The following is a 17,092-nucleotide window of genomic DNA, read 5'->3' on the forward strand; positions in this document are numbered from 1 at the left end:
CTGAAACTACCAATGCTGGAGACATATGATCATTTCAAAGAAAGTATGGATTTTGCATTAGGAAACACGCAGTTTTAGGAGAGAATTAGTTGGGGTTTTTTCTTGTTTTTTTTTTCTTTTCTTTTTATTCCCAGCATATCTTAAGAATGATTTAGTTCAAATCAAGATTCTTTTTTTAAAGAAGCAAAAAAACGGAAAAGGATTTCCAGCATGTCCCTCGAGGAGGATGTCCCGGGGCAGACTCAGAACTGACTCCATAGACCATATATATAGTACGTGGCAGTCCCCCAGACCCAAGAAAACACGGAGAGCTTCGATGGGTGCAGTAGATTCGTATTTACTTCTTTCGAAACCAAGTTGTTGAAGTGCACTGAATACACCGTGGTTCAAATACACCGGGAAAACTAAAAGAAAATAAAATACATTTTGCTTAAGTGCTTTTGTTTGACACAAAACATGAATACATTATAATAATAACGCTAACTTAAACTTAAAGAGCTCTAAACATGTACCGCTGTCCAAGAGATGCAAATTAATGGCGGTAAAGTCAGTGCTGTGCTACCTTTAGCCTGTTTACTTGGTTCTGAAGAATGTGCTATAGTCCAGAGTCATTAAGATGAAGAATATCCTCCTCTTCCTCTTGTCCGTGGGATATTTCAGCCCAAAGTGCTGACTGACAAGAGGCTAGCAACACTTCCTCTTATTTTACAGTTTAAATGAAGGCACTAACTCAACATGAACCAAACTACAGCGCTCCTACTGGGTACTATGGGTAATAACCTACAATCGCCACATAAAACATGGAACAGGCATTTACATAGTATGTTACTCTTGTTAAATCCACATGTTTCTGTACAGAAATAATATATATATATATATATATATATATATATATATATATATATATATATATATATATATATATATAAAAATCACCACTTTTAGCATTTGATTGCATTTTGCTTTATTTCATAATTCTGTTGAATACCAGAAGCTGACAAGCTGATAATTAATTTAATCAATAAAAAAATGTCTCCTTAGCTTTGGTTTCTATCACATCCACCTCATTTCCCCCTCTGCACTGTTCCTGATCAGACTATTCTCTATGTGCCAGATGAGAAAAATGCTGTTTAGTCCCCTATAAACGTAAAGCACCACATTGTGGAATACAGTTTCAATTCTGAGGCAAGTGTAGGGATAGACTGTGTGACCCATAGGTAATTAGATATAACTACCTATGGGTCACATAGGTAGTTATGGCCATAGGTATTATGGTCACATAGGTAGTTATGGCTAACTACCTATGGCTTAGTTAGCCATAGGTAGTCCTCATTGGGGCCTCAATGAGGACTGGGGCCACATTGAGCATGACCAATGACCTTTGATGCATGTCTTCCTTCTCTCTCATTACCTGCTTTCCTATCTGACCACTCTCAAATGAAGGACACTAGAGCCAATAAAATATTTTAAAAATTACATATTTTTGAAATACTTGGGGAAAAAAAGAAGGAAAGTTATTTACAATATAGAAATTTTGCACACTGTTTAAGCACTAGGTAGGTCCGTACGTTTCTGCAAAATGATCCAAACATTTTAGTGGGTTTCAACAGAGCTGTACTGGAACATGTAGTCCACAGGTATGAGAGAGGAGTCATGACCAAAGGAAGGAGGTCCTGAATATAACCATCTGATATGAGTTTCCTCTGTAGACTGGTTGAACTAACCCTTAAGAGATGAGGACCTCTTCCATTCGTGAGAAGCACAAAGAAGAGGACCTGATTATGAATACTATGTATATTTCTCTCAATACATATATACATTTCTTTTGATAAATAAAAAAGAGTGTGCATTTTGATTGCATTTTGCTTTATTTAACAAATTGGTTGAATGCCAAAAGCTGACAGAGGCAATGGAATGAAATGAACAACTTTCTGAGCAGGAAGACCTTCTGTAACAAGTTTGCTACACACATTTCTTTGTATTCATAACGTTGTTGATCCACGGAAGATATTTGGATATGTCTGTGTAGACGTTGGGTACATCTGGGTATTTGCAGTTGAAATTTCTGTTGAATGACACGACACCCACAGCTACCCCGTCACACACCAGTGGACCACCGGAATCACCCTGTAATAATACTACCAAGCTTTAGTTTTGAATTGACCAAATTATTTTGTTGCATGTAAAAGGTCAACATGACTTACCTGACAAAATCCTTTGTCTGTGTCGTATCCACCAGCACAGATCACATTTGAAGGAAATGGATTCCCCCATTTCTCCCGACAGAGTTGTGGATTTAAGATCGATACATTCACCACTCTCAGGTCATCCACCGTAGGAAAGTTGGTTCCATTTTGACCCCATCCAGCTACAGAGCAGATCTGACCATCTCTAAGGTTTGCTTTGGAAGATGTTGGAAGTGGAATTATTTTCACCCTGTTATTTAGCGGAACTTCTTTGGACAACTAAAGATGCACAAAAAGACAAATACTAACTTAGATCTTTATAAAACTACCTCCACATTAAATCAATAAAATACACATTAATAGGTGTGCACCAAATGTCACATTGCATGTTGCTTGTATTGGTATATACTTACTTTAAGGAGCATGATGTCAGCACCAAATCCAACGGATTTATAAGTCGGGAATTTGCAGAAGTATTCAATATTCAGGCTCATGTAATTCTCCGATAGCTTGTGGGTTCCCAGAACAACACGGTTAGGTTCACTGAAAAATTAAATGTTAAAATTCTTATGAGGGGGGACATTGTTATGGTCATCAATAAGAAACAGACATAGAAGAGGAACTCACTCTTCAGCACAGTGTGCAGCAGTGACCACAATGTCCTCCCTGACCATAAATCCTCCACACACATGACCCCATTTGTTTTGCAATGAGACCATATACTGCATCGAGTTGGCTGGGGCTTTTTTCCCATGTATGATGTAACTCCCCTGGACTGAAAAATACAGGCAAAGATTAGCAATTGGCTCAGTGAGACAGTTGGAGAAAGACAATCGGGTTACTCACCAGTTTGTCCAAGACATGCTAGAACATTGAAAAACAGAAATGTAGACAAACGGTGCATGATGCCAGCAGATCCAACTTGTGGTCAAAGGATTGTTTATCTGGGCCTTTTATACAGCTGTTTGGCTTACAGGCAGTCGTTATCTACATCAATCTGTTTTTTCTTTTACACCCACATCCGTCAAAGTAACCTGTTTTCAACCAGTATCATCTTTTTTAGCCCTCACCAGTCTGAGTCAAGTTTGACTCCAACTGAATGAGTTTCATGTGAACTGTTACATTCATGAGATTATCATCTTTGCTGGTTTGCTTAGAACCTTTCTCCCACTTTAATTCACAGCTGATTCTTTGGAACTCTGCAAATTTCAAACAGAGCCATTTTCTTAGATTCTCACAAATACATTTGTGGTTTAGACTACCATCAAACCAAATCATACTGCTGTATAATTAGTAAGTAAATCTGTGCCATTTATTTCACCACTAATAAAATAATAATTACAAACCTGACATAATTTTATTTTATCTCATGGAAAAATTGTTATAATTATACATTCAAAAAGCCAATCAGTCCATTCTCTCTCAACCAATATGATTCTTCACCGGCATTTGTTGATTAAACCAACATGTTATGAACCAAACTAACATAAATTGGAGAAACAACAAAGGACAAACTAATTACCTTGACTGATGAGACAAAAAATGTGTAAAATAAAAGGGAAATGTTCATTAACCTTTTTAGTATTGATGAAGCCCAAAATAGCAATGTATTTTATTTAATCAGAATTTCATGAAATCTTGCATGAAAATATCTCGAGTTAATTCTTTTTTTTATGTGTCAGTAGATTTTTAATGTGTCAACAGATTTACTTTCACAATTGGAGCATTATGGATTTTGCTACTTGATAAATAAAATAGAACTTTATTTAAGGACAACTGACTTAACACAGATGAAAAAGAAAGGAGGAAAGAAAGGGAGAAATGTGAGGGAAGGGTTTGAAAGGAAAGGAGTTAGGGAGAGAAATAAGCACAAAGAGAACACAAGTCAAGATCTTCAAGTCTTCCTGTAAACCTGCAGAGAAAACAGAAAAAACAAAACCAAGGAAACAATGAGCAACATAATGATAAAATTTAGAACATCATTGGAAAGTAGATGGTAATACAAGACGTATTTAGTGGGAACCACGGCCCAACTGGGAGTGTATCTGACAAGCATCTGAATCTGAACAATTGTGTGTTCTTTGCTTTATTAATTTGTCTGGTTTAAGATGAAAGGTGGGCTTAAAGTTATCTCTCTTTTACATATGTTCCCTCCCAGTTGGAAACTAGTAGTGAAACTTTCATGGATGTGTCAGTTCTAGCCTTTTAGACTTTCAGGACTTTTCTCTATAATCTGCTGGTCATTTATTTAGAACATCACAGGCCAAAGGCTAAGAATATGTAGAATAGTCTTTAAAGGTATCTTCTAAAATCACACCATTGCCAAAAGAGCATATAAAATGCTTTAAGACTCAAAAGCTCCGGATAATGCAGCACGAATGGTAAAAGAGACCTGCATTGAAAGAAATTGTGGTAAAACCATGTACAAGGATGGCTTAGCAATAATTGTAAAGTACATTTGGAAGCTTGCACCCAAAATAATCTCCTACCAGACTTTCTCTGGCAGATTCATGTGTGCTGCAACAGGAAAGCATCTAAAAATGCAGGATACTGGTCCATGAGGACTTCGTCGAACACCTCTTACCTAGAGGCTGCATTGGTGTACTTGCAAATCCACACATTACTGTAATCTAATATACTGTACCATATTAACACTGGGATGCCAGAAATTTCAGATTTCTATTTGAAAAAAATCATGGACCATTTTCCTCCCTCTTTAGAACAGAGGTAACATTGTGAATTTACTTGAGTCAACCTAGTTGTAACATTGATTTCATCAGTATGTGTTGCAGGTACCTCCCACCATGACTCAAATCAGTAACAGAAACAGCACACCCTTAACGGTGTGAAGAAGTTATTTTGTTTATGGTGTTTGAAAATAAAAGAAACAGCTGACGACATTCGAAAGCGTTTTGTTTTATTCAGCTGAAGAGCAGAAGAGGATGACATCGACCTAAATGGAAGCCACAACTTCACCGCCCACATGCCATGAGCTGGAACAATGCTTCACTCTAAAGATTTGCACAACCACATTTCTTTTCCTTTACAGCATAGTTGAGCCACTGATGATATATAGAAACTTCTGTGTAGATGTTGGGTGTATTTGTCCAGAATGTCCCACGAGGAGGACGTCCCAGGGCAGAACTGACTCCATAGACAATATAAACAGTATAATACTCTTGTTAAATATATACTTATATGTTTCTGTTGAGAAATAAAAAAAATCTCACTTTTAGCATTTAATTTCATTTTGCTTTGCTTTATTTCATAATTCTGTAGAAAACCAGAAGTTGACAAAGGCAATGAAATGAGATGAACAACTTTCTGAGCAGGAAGACCTTCTGTAACAAGTTTGCTACACACATTCCTTCGTTTTCATAACGTTGTTGATCCACGGAAGATATTTGGATATGTCTGTGTGGACGTTGGGTACATCTGGGTAGTTGCAGTTTAAATCTCTGTTGAATGACACGACACCAACAGCTACCCCGTTGCACACCAGTGGACCACCGGAATCACCCTGTAATAATACTACCAAGCTTTAGTTTTGAATTGACCAAATTATTTTGTTGCATGTAAAAGGTAACATGACTTACCTGACAAAATCCTTTGTCTGTGTCGTATCCACCAGCACAGATCACATTGGAAGGCAGGCCACCCCATTTCTCCCAACAGAGTTGTGGATTTAAGATCGACACATTCACCACTCTCAGGTCATCCACCATATGATGGCTGGTTCCAGTTTTACCCCATCCAGCTACAGAGCAGATCTGACCGTCTCTAAGGTTGTCATTGGAAGACGTTGGAAGTGGAATTGTTTTCACCTTGTTATTTAGTGAAGCTTTCCCAGACAACTGAAGATGGACAAAAAGACAAATACTAATGCAGCTATTTTTTTAAATAATTTGACTAAAAATAAAATAATTTAAAATTATTTTCCTCATCTGTAACTCCATACTGGTAAATAGCATGTACTTATATAATGTTTAAACTAATCTAGAAAACTCCAAAATTATTCTCTCTACATTCAGAGCGTCATAATTTTCTTCAAAACATCTGCACAATTGATGAACTGAGACTGAACTTTCACAATTAAAAATTTGCACATCTGGGTGTGCTGTGGTGACACAGGGGTTACACACAACCCATGTATGGAGGCCTCAGTTCTCGACGCAGCTGTCGCAGGTTTGATTCCAGCCCTGGTGACCTTTGCCGTATGTCTTTCCCCCCTCTCTCATTACCAACTTTCCTGTCAATTAACTATCAAATAAAGGCCACTAGAGCCAATGAAACCTTTAAAAAAATTTTTTTGCACACCTTGATCTTCTACTACCTGATCCTAAGAGCAAAGGTTTAAATGGTGATTGAATTGTGTGAGTAGTTAAACTTCTCTAAACACTACAATGGCACTCTTCCTCCTTTGTTTTGCTCCAGAATATTTACACATGCTAAATATTCATAAGAACATTTAGTACGTCTATAACGTATTAGTCTGAAATGTTAAAATTAGTTATAATGGTGTAATCATATTAGATGATTATTTTTTGTTTACCATTATTTATAAAGGTGACATCACTGCAATATTTTATGTGGGTTGATATAAAAGTCAATATGGGATTTGGGAAAAATTATAAAAAATATCAATACTTGTCTGTAACTCCATATAGCTGCTGCTTGCTACTACAACTGCTAGCGATAATAATTTTGTTGCTGATTATATTTATGGTGCAGTACAACTGATTTATGCTGGATCGTAATACGTTTGTACATAAGTAAAATGTAAGACAAACACTTTTAACACAAGTGTGACAATATTAATAACTGATGAGTTTCTCCACAGTAACCATACTGAAACTTGTGTTATGGACCTTTCATGAACACATACTTACTTTAAGCAGCATGATGTCATTGCCAAGTCCAACATTTTGGAAAGTTGGGAATTCGCAGCTGTACTGAATGTTTATTTTTTTTACATTTGAACTTTTGATATTATGATTTCCCAGGACAACCAGATCGGGTTTACTGAAAGTATTAACAGTAAAGAGGTTATTACATACATTTGCAACAAATGAACTCTACTGTTAGTGGGATGCAACAATAGAACAAGGAATCAGACTCACGGATTATTGCAGTGAGCAGCAGTGACCACAAAGTCCTCACTGATCAGAAATCCTCCACATACATGTTTTCCATTGCTCTGCACTGAGACCATGTACTGCATTGAGTTTACAGGAGCCTTTTCCCCATTTATGATGTGACTTCCATGAACTAAAGAGTAAGATAAAGGACAAAACCAGTTCAGAGGCCTGCTTTAGTTATTTATGGATAAAAATATGTGGACTTCTCACCTGTTTGGCAGAGAAATGTCAGCACCAGGAGACGCTGGACTTCCTTCAGTCTGAACATGATGCCAGTCAAGCTTGTTCTAGCTGTGCTGTAGTTTGTCAAGCTGACCTTTTTATATCGTAGTTTCCTTTCCTTGTACGTGCTATTATCTATGGAAATCTATATTAGCTTCACATCTTACCACATCCCCCTTAAAAGCACACTGTAGCTCGACAACGAGAATTATCTTTTACAATCTTTGAATACTCAGAAGTCAATGTACTACGAACATGAGAAACGTTTCTTGCCAGCCTTCTCCACATTTTTAAGCATCACAATGCTTTAATGTAATTGCCTATCCCCTTTAGGTTGTACTTTCATTTTTCTTGTTCACATGTTTATAAATGCCACCAAGTTAAAGTGATGTTATTTAAAAATCTATAGTTTTTCATTGAAATGCAACACAATTTTCATCAGATACAGTTTGTTCACTCAGTTGTACACATTGCCAGTAGTGGGTGGTGCTATAGCTATATTTAGTCACTTACTATAAGATAGTAACTTTCTGAAAACAATGTACTAACAAAAGTAGTTTTACTGCACCAATTTTTTTCCCCTTCAACTTGAAAACGATTACTTATGAAGAAAATTCATTCTTATGTGACTACAATTGCTGGCTACTCCACTAAAAATTATAGTTGACCTTTTAACCAAAAATTGCAGCATACAGAAGCATTTAATTGTTTCTAGAGATTCTCCCGGTCTGTCTATAAGACAGGCAAACAAAACAGAAAACAGTACATATTGTCACTGGAACTACTTTTCAATATTCCAACGTGCATACATTACCCACTGTGGTTTAAAAGATTGTTTTATATATCTAAAAAGAAGCAAACATTTCTTTTTGCTGGCTTCAGGAAAGTAACTTTGTTTATGGAAATAATTTGACATCTTTCACTGAAAAACATTGCTTTTTTTTTTTCTTCTTTGACTCAGTGTATCAATATAGCCCGGTTCCCACGTGAACACAAGTTTTAACTCCGTATTTGACCTCCAGCTCTGAATTGTCCATCCCTCTCACACTCATACAACTTAGCTTTTATCCAGAACTTTATCAAGCTTAGATAAGAAACTGCAGCTTGTTATACACATGCAAAAATATATCGGAAAGTCAAGTCATAATATAATTTAAATTTAGATTCAAAAAAGCAATGTGAAATTATTGTTTTCCTGTCACACCTTCCTTAATCTGTTCATCTACCATATCTTATTGTGCACAGGTTCCTGTTCCTGTTTGCTCTTACCATCTTACTTTTTAACCTTTTGGAAGATTTTGATTGCTTTTTTTTTGGATGAAAACAATGAAAAAGATTCAAGGTTCTGTTACTGACTGATAGATGCCATATCCACCAGCACTGATTGCGCTGGGAGAATATCATAATTACATATTCATCTGTTCAACACTGAGGGAATGACATGAGAAATGGACATTATGTACAGGAGATTATGTAACTACCCTGTCAACTGCAACAGACACATTACACTGGTAAAAATATAATTTCATTTCGCACTGATCTTGCGTTTTCTATGCCTTTAAATCATTGAACAGTCAAAGACTGCACAACAGAAACACTTACTTAATTCTTAACTGATAAATGGTGATATTTTGTTAAAGGTTACAAATGTGGACCAGGGTGGGAAGGCTATGTCATGAACTCATGATTCATTACTGATCACAAAACATACCCACACTGCTCATTCTTTCTAAAGCCTAACATCAGTCATAATGTCGTCTCAGCAGTGCGGTTAATCGTACTTCTCTTGCTTAAACGGTAAAGTTTTTTTTTTATTTTTTTTTTTACGTGTGCTTTTTGCTTCTTGGTGTAAGATAATGTAAATGTAAATATGTTTATTCATTTGTCCCTATGTATGTGTGTATTTACAGCTGGTTGACTATGAATTGCACCGTAATGGAGCTGTAGTTTTAAAGTTTAGACAAATATTGTTTTGTTTATCAGGCAAATTTAACCATTTCATTTTCCTTGCTGAGGTAAAGTAATTATTTGTTGCATCTTGCATTGTCAAAGTGATGACATTCGCACATGTCTCTGTTTTATTTGAAAAATAGATTAAATGTCTTTGGTGGGGAGGTTCACCAGGCAAATATTTTTATTTTGTCTGCATTTTTTTTCAATCTCACTCCCATGGACTTAAAGATATTCAAAAGACAAATACTAGGACAAGAGTTTATTCAACATCTTGAGATTAAAGCGGCACATTAGCAAAACTGCCACAATTTCTGCTTCAATGTACAGTGACAGTGAAAAAAAAAGAATTATATACATTTCTTTTCATTCACAACTTTGTTGAGCCAATGAAGATATTTAGAAATATCCGTGTAGACGTTGGGTAAATCCGGGTAGTCACAGTTGAAGCCTCTGTTGAATGACACAACACCAACAGCTCTTCCATTGCACACCAGAGGGCCACCAGAATCACCCTGCAAAGATCAAGGACTTAACGTTTGACATTTATCACGATGTTTAGACTATTATTTCTGATCAAAATACAAGAAGCAGACCTGACAAAATCCTTTATTCATACCAAATCCACCAGCACAGATCACATTGTGAGGAAGGAGATTGTCCCATTGCTTCTGGCAGGTTTGTTGGTTTATGATTGCCACGTTCACCATTCTCAGGTCATCACTATGATCAGTTTGCTCAGTTTTACCCCATCCGGCCACAGAGCATTCTTGATTATCTCTTAAGGAACTCTCAGAAAAAGGAAGGGGAATTGTTTTCACGCCATTGTTTAGAAGAACTTTCTCAGACAGCTGAAAAGACACAAAAAAGGAACATTAAGACTTTTTAACCTGTTTTTTTGGCAAATCCAGAGATATTTGTGTACAATAAGTGTGCTTTGCTCAGCATACTTACTCGAAGAATCATGATGTCTTTGCCATGTCCTGGGTCCTCGTACCCCTGGAGTTTGCATGTGGAATTGATGCTCACTTTTTTTATCTTTGAACTCTTGAGGTTGTGGTCTCCCAGAAGAACGTATTTCAGTTGACTGAAATTTTTGTAATTAAAAGTTTATTTCAAAACCAGTTTTGGCTCAACAGTCAAGCAGAAAATACAAACAGAAGAATAAAGAAAACTCACTTTTCACCACAGTGTGCTGCAGTGACCACATATTCCTCATTGAGCAGGAATCCTCCACATTCGTGACCTACATTGCTTTGCACTGAGACCATGTACTGCATCGAGTCCTCTTGGACTTTTCTCCCATGTATAATCCTATTCCCATAGACTGTGAAAATATTCAAGAGGCAAAGATTAGGATGAGGCTTTATTCAGCATCTTAAGATTAGATGTCAAGCTAAAGTCTCTTACCAGCTTGTCTGAGACATGACAGAATGCTGAGCAGCAGGAAATAACCCATGCTCTTCATCATGTCAGCCAATAAGGCGTTAGGTTTTTGGAAGGTGAAGTTGCTGCTTTTATGCAAAAGTTTGTGCCTAATGTTTGCATATCTGAGGCAATCTTTACACCACATCCCCTTTCAGAATACGTGTAGTACTTTGTGATATTTGAACTTCTGTCAGTCTGATGTAAATCAGTTAATTGTCTTGAGGATTTCTCACATTTGGTCACGTTGATTCGCCTCTTGTCCTGTCTTTTATGCTTTGTTCTACTTAGTTTTGATATTGCATATTTGGACTTTTAGATGATTATTTCCAAATCCAAACCATTTTTACTCCACAGACTTTCTATCTGTACACCCTGTCAGAACTAACTTGACCATCTTTTTTTTTTTTTTCTCTCCTGCTTCTTCACTATTGGCCCGGCTTTTTGTGTTAAAATGTCAAAAATGTCCTGATCATGATTATTATTATTATTATTATTATTATTATTATTATTATTATTATTATTATTATTATTATTTTAAAACCAATCCATGTAATTTGTGAATAGACACCAGGTGATGCTGAGTTACAGTCCAATAATGCTTTTAAATGAATAAACTCAGAATTCTGAATCTTTATTTTGCTGCTGAAGAACGCCACATTTTATTAGTGTTTTAGCTCACCTCTCTTCAATGATGCTCTTGACATGAGCGTTCTTGATGACCACAAGACGACTTAAATGAAGGTCGTGCCTGCAAGACTTTTGTAATATGTTTTAGGAAATCTCTGCTGTTTTGTTAATTAAAGGCTTTTTAACAGCTACTGATAAAAATGAAAGTTTACCTACACTTTATTAGAGCATTTTCTCTTCACTTAAGCAATTTAAAATCAGGATGCTAATTGTTAGCTTCTCGGTATTCCAACTACTGACCTTTATGCCTTCCAGCAGCTAACAAAGCTTAGCTAATAGCTGTTTTTCTGTTTGATGAGCAATGCTTCAATGCTAGATTTTTAAAATAATTATTTACACTGTCAAAAAGCATCTTGCAAGTCTTTACACCATGATCAGTATGGATAATGCTACAAAAGATGACATCTTAGCTCTGCAGCCACGGCTTGAACGCTGGTATCGGTTCATCTTTACATGCAGACTGCAAAGCAATATCTGACAGGAAGCTTATTTTAGCACAGCTCTCTGATCTTCTTTTGTGATGCACTGACAAAAAGAGCTAAACAAAGTGAAAAAGGGACAGCTAATAGTGTTGCTGTTGATTTGTTAACTGATAAATTCATAATTTATTTGTATGTCATGCTTTCATACTCGATGCATAAAAAGTTAAGCACAACAGTTTTTTATGAAGGAATCTGTCAAGATTACGCCTACTCTGAATCTACAACAAAGACTTATTTACTTAATATTCAAATTCAGTAAGTCTGTTCAATTCTTATTTCCTTGGTAGTTCTATTTTTACGCATACCTTAATTTGTGGACTAATTTATTGTGGCATAGCACTTCAGTCTCCATTTTAGAAAATGCCCACAATAATGCTGTGGATACATAAAAACGTGTTTTTTCTGCATAGAATTGTTTGGTTGTTACCAACATATTATGAGAATTTCAGGTCCAGCCTGATTAGAAGTAAATTTACTGAGAAAAGTGTATGTAATATGTATTTTCTTTGATACATTAACTTCACTATATGCTCAAACTACATCGCCAAGTGCATAAACCACATAGACCAAGCTTCCGGCATCTTAATTCCAGCAAATAGAAAAAAAAAAAAAATATCACTGGTAGAATATTCTGAGCTCTGGTTATATATGTAAATCACCCATATGGTAATCTCTTGGTTAACCAAAAGTTCTGAACAACTTACTTTTTTTTTTCCAAGTGAGTGATATGGGTTTATTCAAATCTAACCACAGTGCACCAAAAAACACACCTGTGAAACATGGAGTCGTGGAAGTGTAAATGGTTGTTTTCTGTTCACTGAAACTATAACAAGCTTCAAGTTGTAAAACTTTCACATTTTCTATGATGCAATTTGCTTCACATGAGACAGAATCTAATTTTGTTGTTCTTGCATTTAAAATCTAGACTTCGAGCACCTTCTCAATACCAACCATAAGATGGCATAAAATAAAATTATACCAACTGGAAAATCGCCATTCTTATTAAGTATAAATCTAATTCCTTATGTGTTTTAGTAGAAACCACCAATATGAAACCCAGCAGAGCTTTTAAGACATTTTATTTAATCTTCTATTAAAGGAAAAAAGAAACACTCATGCATTATAAAACATGTATCCATGCTGTAAAACTCTTATTTTACTTGAGAATCTTTTTAAAGTAAAATGGCTGCCAATACATGGCATCTGTTTAGATGTTAAGCACGTTTGAGTAGCCACAGTTTTTCTCCGTGTTGCAAGTCACAACACGGATTTCCACTTTTTTAAAGATCCACCTGAATCAGAAGAAAACAAAGTTCATCGGGTTCATGTGTTCGTTAAAACTTTACAGAAGTTGTTGCTTTGTGTAAAAATACAGATACGTCTGCAGCTTTAAATAGCCCACAAAATCTGAGCAGAAAGACGACTCTGCTATGTCTTTCAGTTTCACCTGACCCCTTTCTAGCTGGAGTCGGCTGCACTCTCTTTGGTTGCACTTTCAAGAAAAACACGACGAGGACTTTAATAAATAAAACAAGCTTGCATTGAGAAGCGTAACATCATTGATAGATTTGACTGTCAATGACGTTCAAATCACTGAACGTCATTGACAGTCAATCTTTATAGGGTTGTGCATCTTCAACAAGGATTGTCAAATTAATGAAGACGTTGTCATTTAATTTGAACTAGATGTACGTTATAAAACATTTATGTACTGTAATTCCATAAAACTCACTGTTTATTACAGTGTGCAGCCATGGCCACATAAATGAGGGGTGATGGGTATTTTTCCTTTCGAACCTACATAAAAGAACCACAGACAACGTATATGAATTTTATGGCCAAGCTTTTGCAAAAGGAGAAGACTCCGCCAACTGCTCCTCCGAGCCGTTCACAGAGCGTTCTGGTCTGCTTCCGCGTGAGCCCCTGTTTTATTGTCAAAGAAAAACAGCCAAGGGGGCAGTCAGGAAAAACAACAGAGGTCATAAAACTTCTAACCCAAACAACTAGCAACCTAGTTCCAGGTGTGATATCTGATCTACGGTCTGAGCCCGGTTCAAATCTCGGTCAACCTGTCAACAATGAAGAGGGAGGATAAACATAAAACAAAATACGACTGCACACAGGCAGTTCCTAAGTTAGGAGGTATTCCGGTTGATAAAAATTTAAGGTCTGAGAAACACAGAGTTAACTGTCTCACATGAAGATGAACAGACAGTCGTGACCTCCAGGTCAGTTCATACACACATAAGGAAGAGAACACTTTAAACAGAACGATCTATAGACTGAATGTGAACTAAAGTAATAACAAAATGATAATACCAAAAAATCTCTAACAAGGGGTATTATGTACTTTCCAGCTATGTAGTGCCACTTTACATCACAATCAAGTAACTATGTTACCTTCAGTTGTTATAAAATATTGAATATTTCAAACATAACTTCAAATTGCTACTGATCTCAGTCCCTCTGCTGGTGCTGCAAAAAAAGATGTTCTGACGAATAATTACTAGATTTCAATGTTTTGTCAGAAAATGACAGAAGTGTGAGAAGATGAAGACGCATTAAGCCCTGCAGCGTCATCATCAATTTATTATTATACTGATGCATTATCAGAGGGTTGAAAAGTTATATAAATTATTAACGTGCATCATTACAGACCCTCTCTGTGATCTCTGTGTACTTGTGGTCTGAGTAAATGTGGTGTAGGGTAAATGGATGTGGGCGGTTATGGTTAAAAACACATATAACAGGAAAGCTTAACTCATTACTCGCTATGTTACTTTGCCCTTTTTTTTTTTTTTTTTTACCTTTGCATGGAATGTTTTCTCTCTTCAAAACTTCTTGCACGTCTATTGAATAAAGTTATAGTCCTCCATGTCCAGCTTTCTTTTCTTTTTCTTTTTTTTTGTGGTGATGTTGCATCAAAGCCAAACAAAACCATTGTGCTGCATTGCATTAACTTTGTATTTTTGAAGCCTTAGCACTAACTAAGCTCAAACTTTACCACTTGCTAAAGCTTTTTTAAAATCTTCTATTCATTATCGGTGTTTGCAATGAGATCACAAAACGTACAGATCGGTCGACTGGAAAGAAACGAGTACAACCATAATAATAACCATAATATCCAAGAAAACAAGTATTAAAAATAGTAATCGAGAGAACAGTGGGTGGTTTTCAAAGAAAATGTGATATTTGATCAATGCACTTTATCCATAAAAATCTATACCAAACATTTGATACACTCAGATCTGCCTTTTGTTCTCAATGAAGCTGACCTGTTGAGTAACAAATGTGTCAGTGGCTTGCACATTGGAAAACATGGATTTTAGTACAGGCAAAGTAAATCTCTTTTGTGGCTGTCTTTTCATTTGAAAATCTGCAACTTGTCATTAAACTACATCAGAGTAAATGTGTATTCAATGCGCCTAAAATGAAAAATTCACTCTTGCTGACTGTGTTTCATTTTTTGGCAATTTAACTTTATGGACTAATGCAACATACTAGTTGTCCAAAGAAGGACTCTTCATGTATTAATGAACATCACAGCCAACCCTGGAAATCTTTTACATGAGATTGAGCAAAGTGTTTTCAGTCAGAGGCCTACGTTTCACCGCTGCTGCATTGATCACTGCAGTAGATTCTTTCTATCCACAATCATCCCCTAAGAACAACAACTTCTTGAAAAATTGCAATGACTTCAACTTCCCCCATTGGGATTAATCAATAATTTATGAACCCCATACTTTTTTAATACCACCAGACTGTCTTCACCTTGATAACTCCTGTTTATTAATGCCTATTGGTAAAATATGTTTTCCATCTACTATCTTTGTCTCTGATTGCCATAGTTGGTCATATTTCAGAAATGTAATTTTCTCTCGAAAAAGCCCAAACTTTGTGGCATTTCTATAGTAGCAGCTTCTGGTTACCGCTCTATTTTTTAAGCTCTCCAGAACAATAGAGAGGTCATTGGCTGACGTATTGTTGCAACACGCTATACCTGACACCTAAACTCTGAAGCACCATTATGACTCATTCTGTCTTTTCTCTGAAAACAGATAAGGATCTCAGCAATGACCTACTTTTAGAAAACAGGCCAAATATGTTTAAACCCTATGAAACTCTGGAACTAAGAGTTTCAAATTGCATTTGCAGTCATGGGGCTGAGACAGTGATAAGATGGTTATGTAATTCCTCCAACATCGTAACTGTGTCCTTGTGAAATGAAATCTGCAAACTACAGAGATGGATTTTTTTTTTTAAGATAGATTCTGTTTAGTTATTACTACTTGTGCAGTTGTAACATGTTGTTGAAATCTGTCATCTTTTTTATGAGGAAAAATGAAGAAATCCTCAATCAACTTGTACTAAAAATCTTCAGATTACAGAATCCAGTATTGCAATAAACATTATTAGCATTCCACATGTTCAAGAAAGACTTCTCTAAGATTTGTTACTGCTTTATAGCAAAACAGGATTTATGTTATTCTGGTAAAGTGACACTGGCAGAGGCTGCCGTCTGCATCAGTCCGTCTGCATCAGTCGGCCTGTGTCCGTCTTTCTAATCACTTCATCTGTATTTTGAAACAGCCACTAGACTGAAAAAAAGCACAAGATTAAGTATCTGCAGTGACTACAAAAGTAGCAGTGGCAAAAGTTTACTCCATCCTTGGCAGACTTAGTCTGATCTGGCAGCCTCACTAAGCGTAACTTTATTTCAGTAGCTCAGACATTCATTTGACAAAACAAGCTTAGGAATGCCCTCTTGTGAAAGTGTAGATGAACGAGAGCCACTGATAAAGCGCCACACATATCACATATGTTCATGTTTTGAGGTTTTCTTTTTTTTATTATCTGTTGATATCCGCTCATCAAAGGTGGTACATATGTTTCAAACATGAGACAGATGGGGACTGAATAACACCTCTCTGTGTTCTGTAAGCAAAGTAAAGCTTTATCCTTTATGTGTGTTTTAGCAACTTTAGTACAAGAAAACATG

General features: G+C 36.2%; 3 protein-coding genes across 3 annotated transcripts; all 3 read right to left on the reverse strand.

The window, feature by feature from the left end:
* Positions 1-1,461: 1,461 nt before the first annotated feature.
* On the reverse strand, positions 1,462-3,344 carry LOC106940981 (duodenase-1-like). The gene is made up of 5 exons (XM_015023882.1): positions 3,033-3,344; positions 2,814-2,961; positions 2,600-2,729; positions 2,205-2,465; positions 1,462-2,127 (listed from the first exon to the last, which is right to left on the reverse strand). Exons 1-5 carry the CDS (start codon positions 3,088-3,090, stop codon positions 1,963-1,965), a joined length of 762 nt encoding a protein of 253 aa, XP_014879368.1. The 5' UTR covers positions 3,091-3,344; the 3' UTR covers positions 1,462-1,962.
* A 1,741-nt stretch (positions 3,345-5,085) lies between these two features.
* Positions 5,086-7,637, reverse strand: LOC106940980 (duodenase-1-like). The gene is made up of 5 exons (XM_015023881.1): positions 7,535-7,637; positions 7,307-7,454; positions 7,076-7,208; positions 5,783-6,040; positions 5,086-5,706 (listed from the first exon to the last, which is right to left on the reverse strand). Exons 1-5 carry the CDS (start codon positions 7,590-7,592, stop codon positions 5,542-5,544), a joined length of 762 nt encoding a protein of 253 aa, XP_014879367.1. The 5' UTR covers positions 7,593-7,637; the 3' UTR covers positions 5,086-5,541.
* Positions 7,638-9,743: 2,106 nt separating this feature from the next.
* LOC106940979 (mast cell protease 1A-like) lies at positions 9,744-10,981 on the reverse strand. Its single transcript, XM_015023879.1, has 5 exons — positions 10,907-10,981; positions 10,676-10,823; positions 10,451-10,583; positions 10,093-10,347; positions 9,744-10,011 (listed from the first exon to the last, which is right to left on the reverse strand). The coding sequence occupies exons 1-5, from the start codon at positions 10,965-10,967 to the stop codon at positions 9,847-9,849; spliced, it is 762 nt and encodes a 253-aa protein (XP_014879365.1). The 5' UTR covers positions 10,968-10,981; the 3' UTR covers positions 9,744-9,846.
* Between the last annotated feature and the right edge of the window lie 6,111 nt (positions 10,982-17,092).

This window comes from Poecilia latipinna, unplaced genomic scaffold (assembly GCF_001443285.1).
Source record: "Poecilia latipinna isolate Pla-1442-1.1 unplaced genomic scaffold, P_latipinna-1.0 Scaffold3440, whole genome shotgun sequence".
NCBI lineage: Eukaryota > Metazoa > Chordata > Actinopteri > Cyprinodontiformes > Poeciliidae > Poecilia > Poecilia latipinna.

Bases quoted from the DNA above. Each gene is read 5' to 3' on its own strand.
- LOC106940981 (XM_015023882.1), bottom strand. From the start codon at position 3,090: ATGCACCGTTTGTCTACATTTCTGTTTTTCAATGTTCTAGCATGTCTT. The intron at 2,730-2,813 runs GTGAGTTCCTCT...TTAATTTTTCAG, and splicing joins GCTGCACACTGTGCTGAAGA to TGAACCTAACCGTGTTGTTC. The intron at 2,466-2,599 runs GTAAGTATATAC...GTGCATCTTTAG, and splicing joins CTGACATCATGCTCCTTAAA to TTGTCCAAAGAAGTTCCGCT.
- LOC106940979 (XM_015023879.1), bottom strand. From the start codon at position 10,967: ATGATGAAGAGCATGGGTTATTTCCTGCTGCTCAGCATTCTGTCATGT. The intron at 10,584-10,675 runs GTGAGTTTTCTT...CAAAAATTTCAG, and splicing joins GCAGCACACTGTGGTGAAAA to TCAACTGAAATACGTTCTTC. The intron at 10,012-10,092 runs GTCTGCTTCTTG...TGATCTTTGCAG, and splicing joins TGAATAAAGGATTTTGTCAG to GGTGATTCTGGTGGCCCTCT.
- LOC106940980 (XM_015023881.1), bottom strand. From the start codon at position 7,592: ATGTTCAGACTGAAGGAAGTCCAGCGTCTCCTGGTGCTGACATTTCTC. The intron at 7,209-7,306 runs GTGAGTCTGATT...TAATACTTTCAG, and splicing joins GCTGCTCACTGCAATAATCC to TAAACCCGATCTGGTTGTCC. The intron at 6,041-7,075 runs GTAAGTATGTGT...GTCCATCTTCAG, and splicing joins ATGACATCATGCTGCTTAAA to TTGTCTGGGAAAGCTTCACT.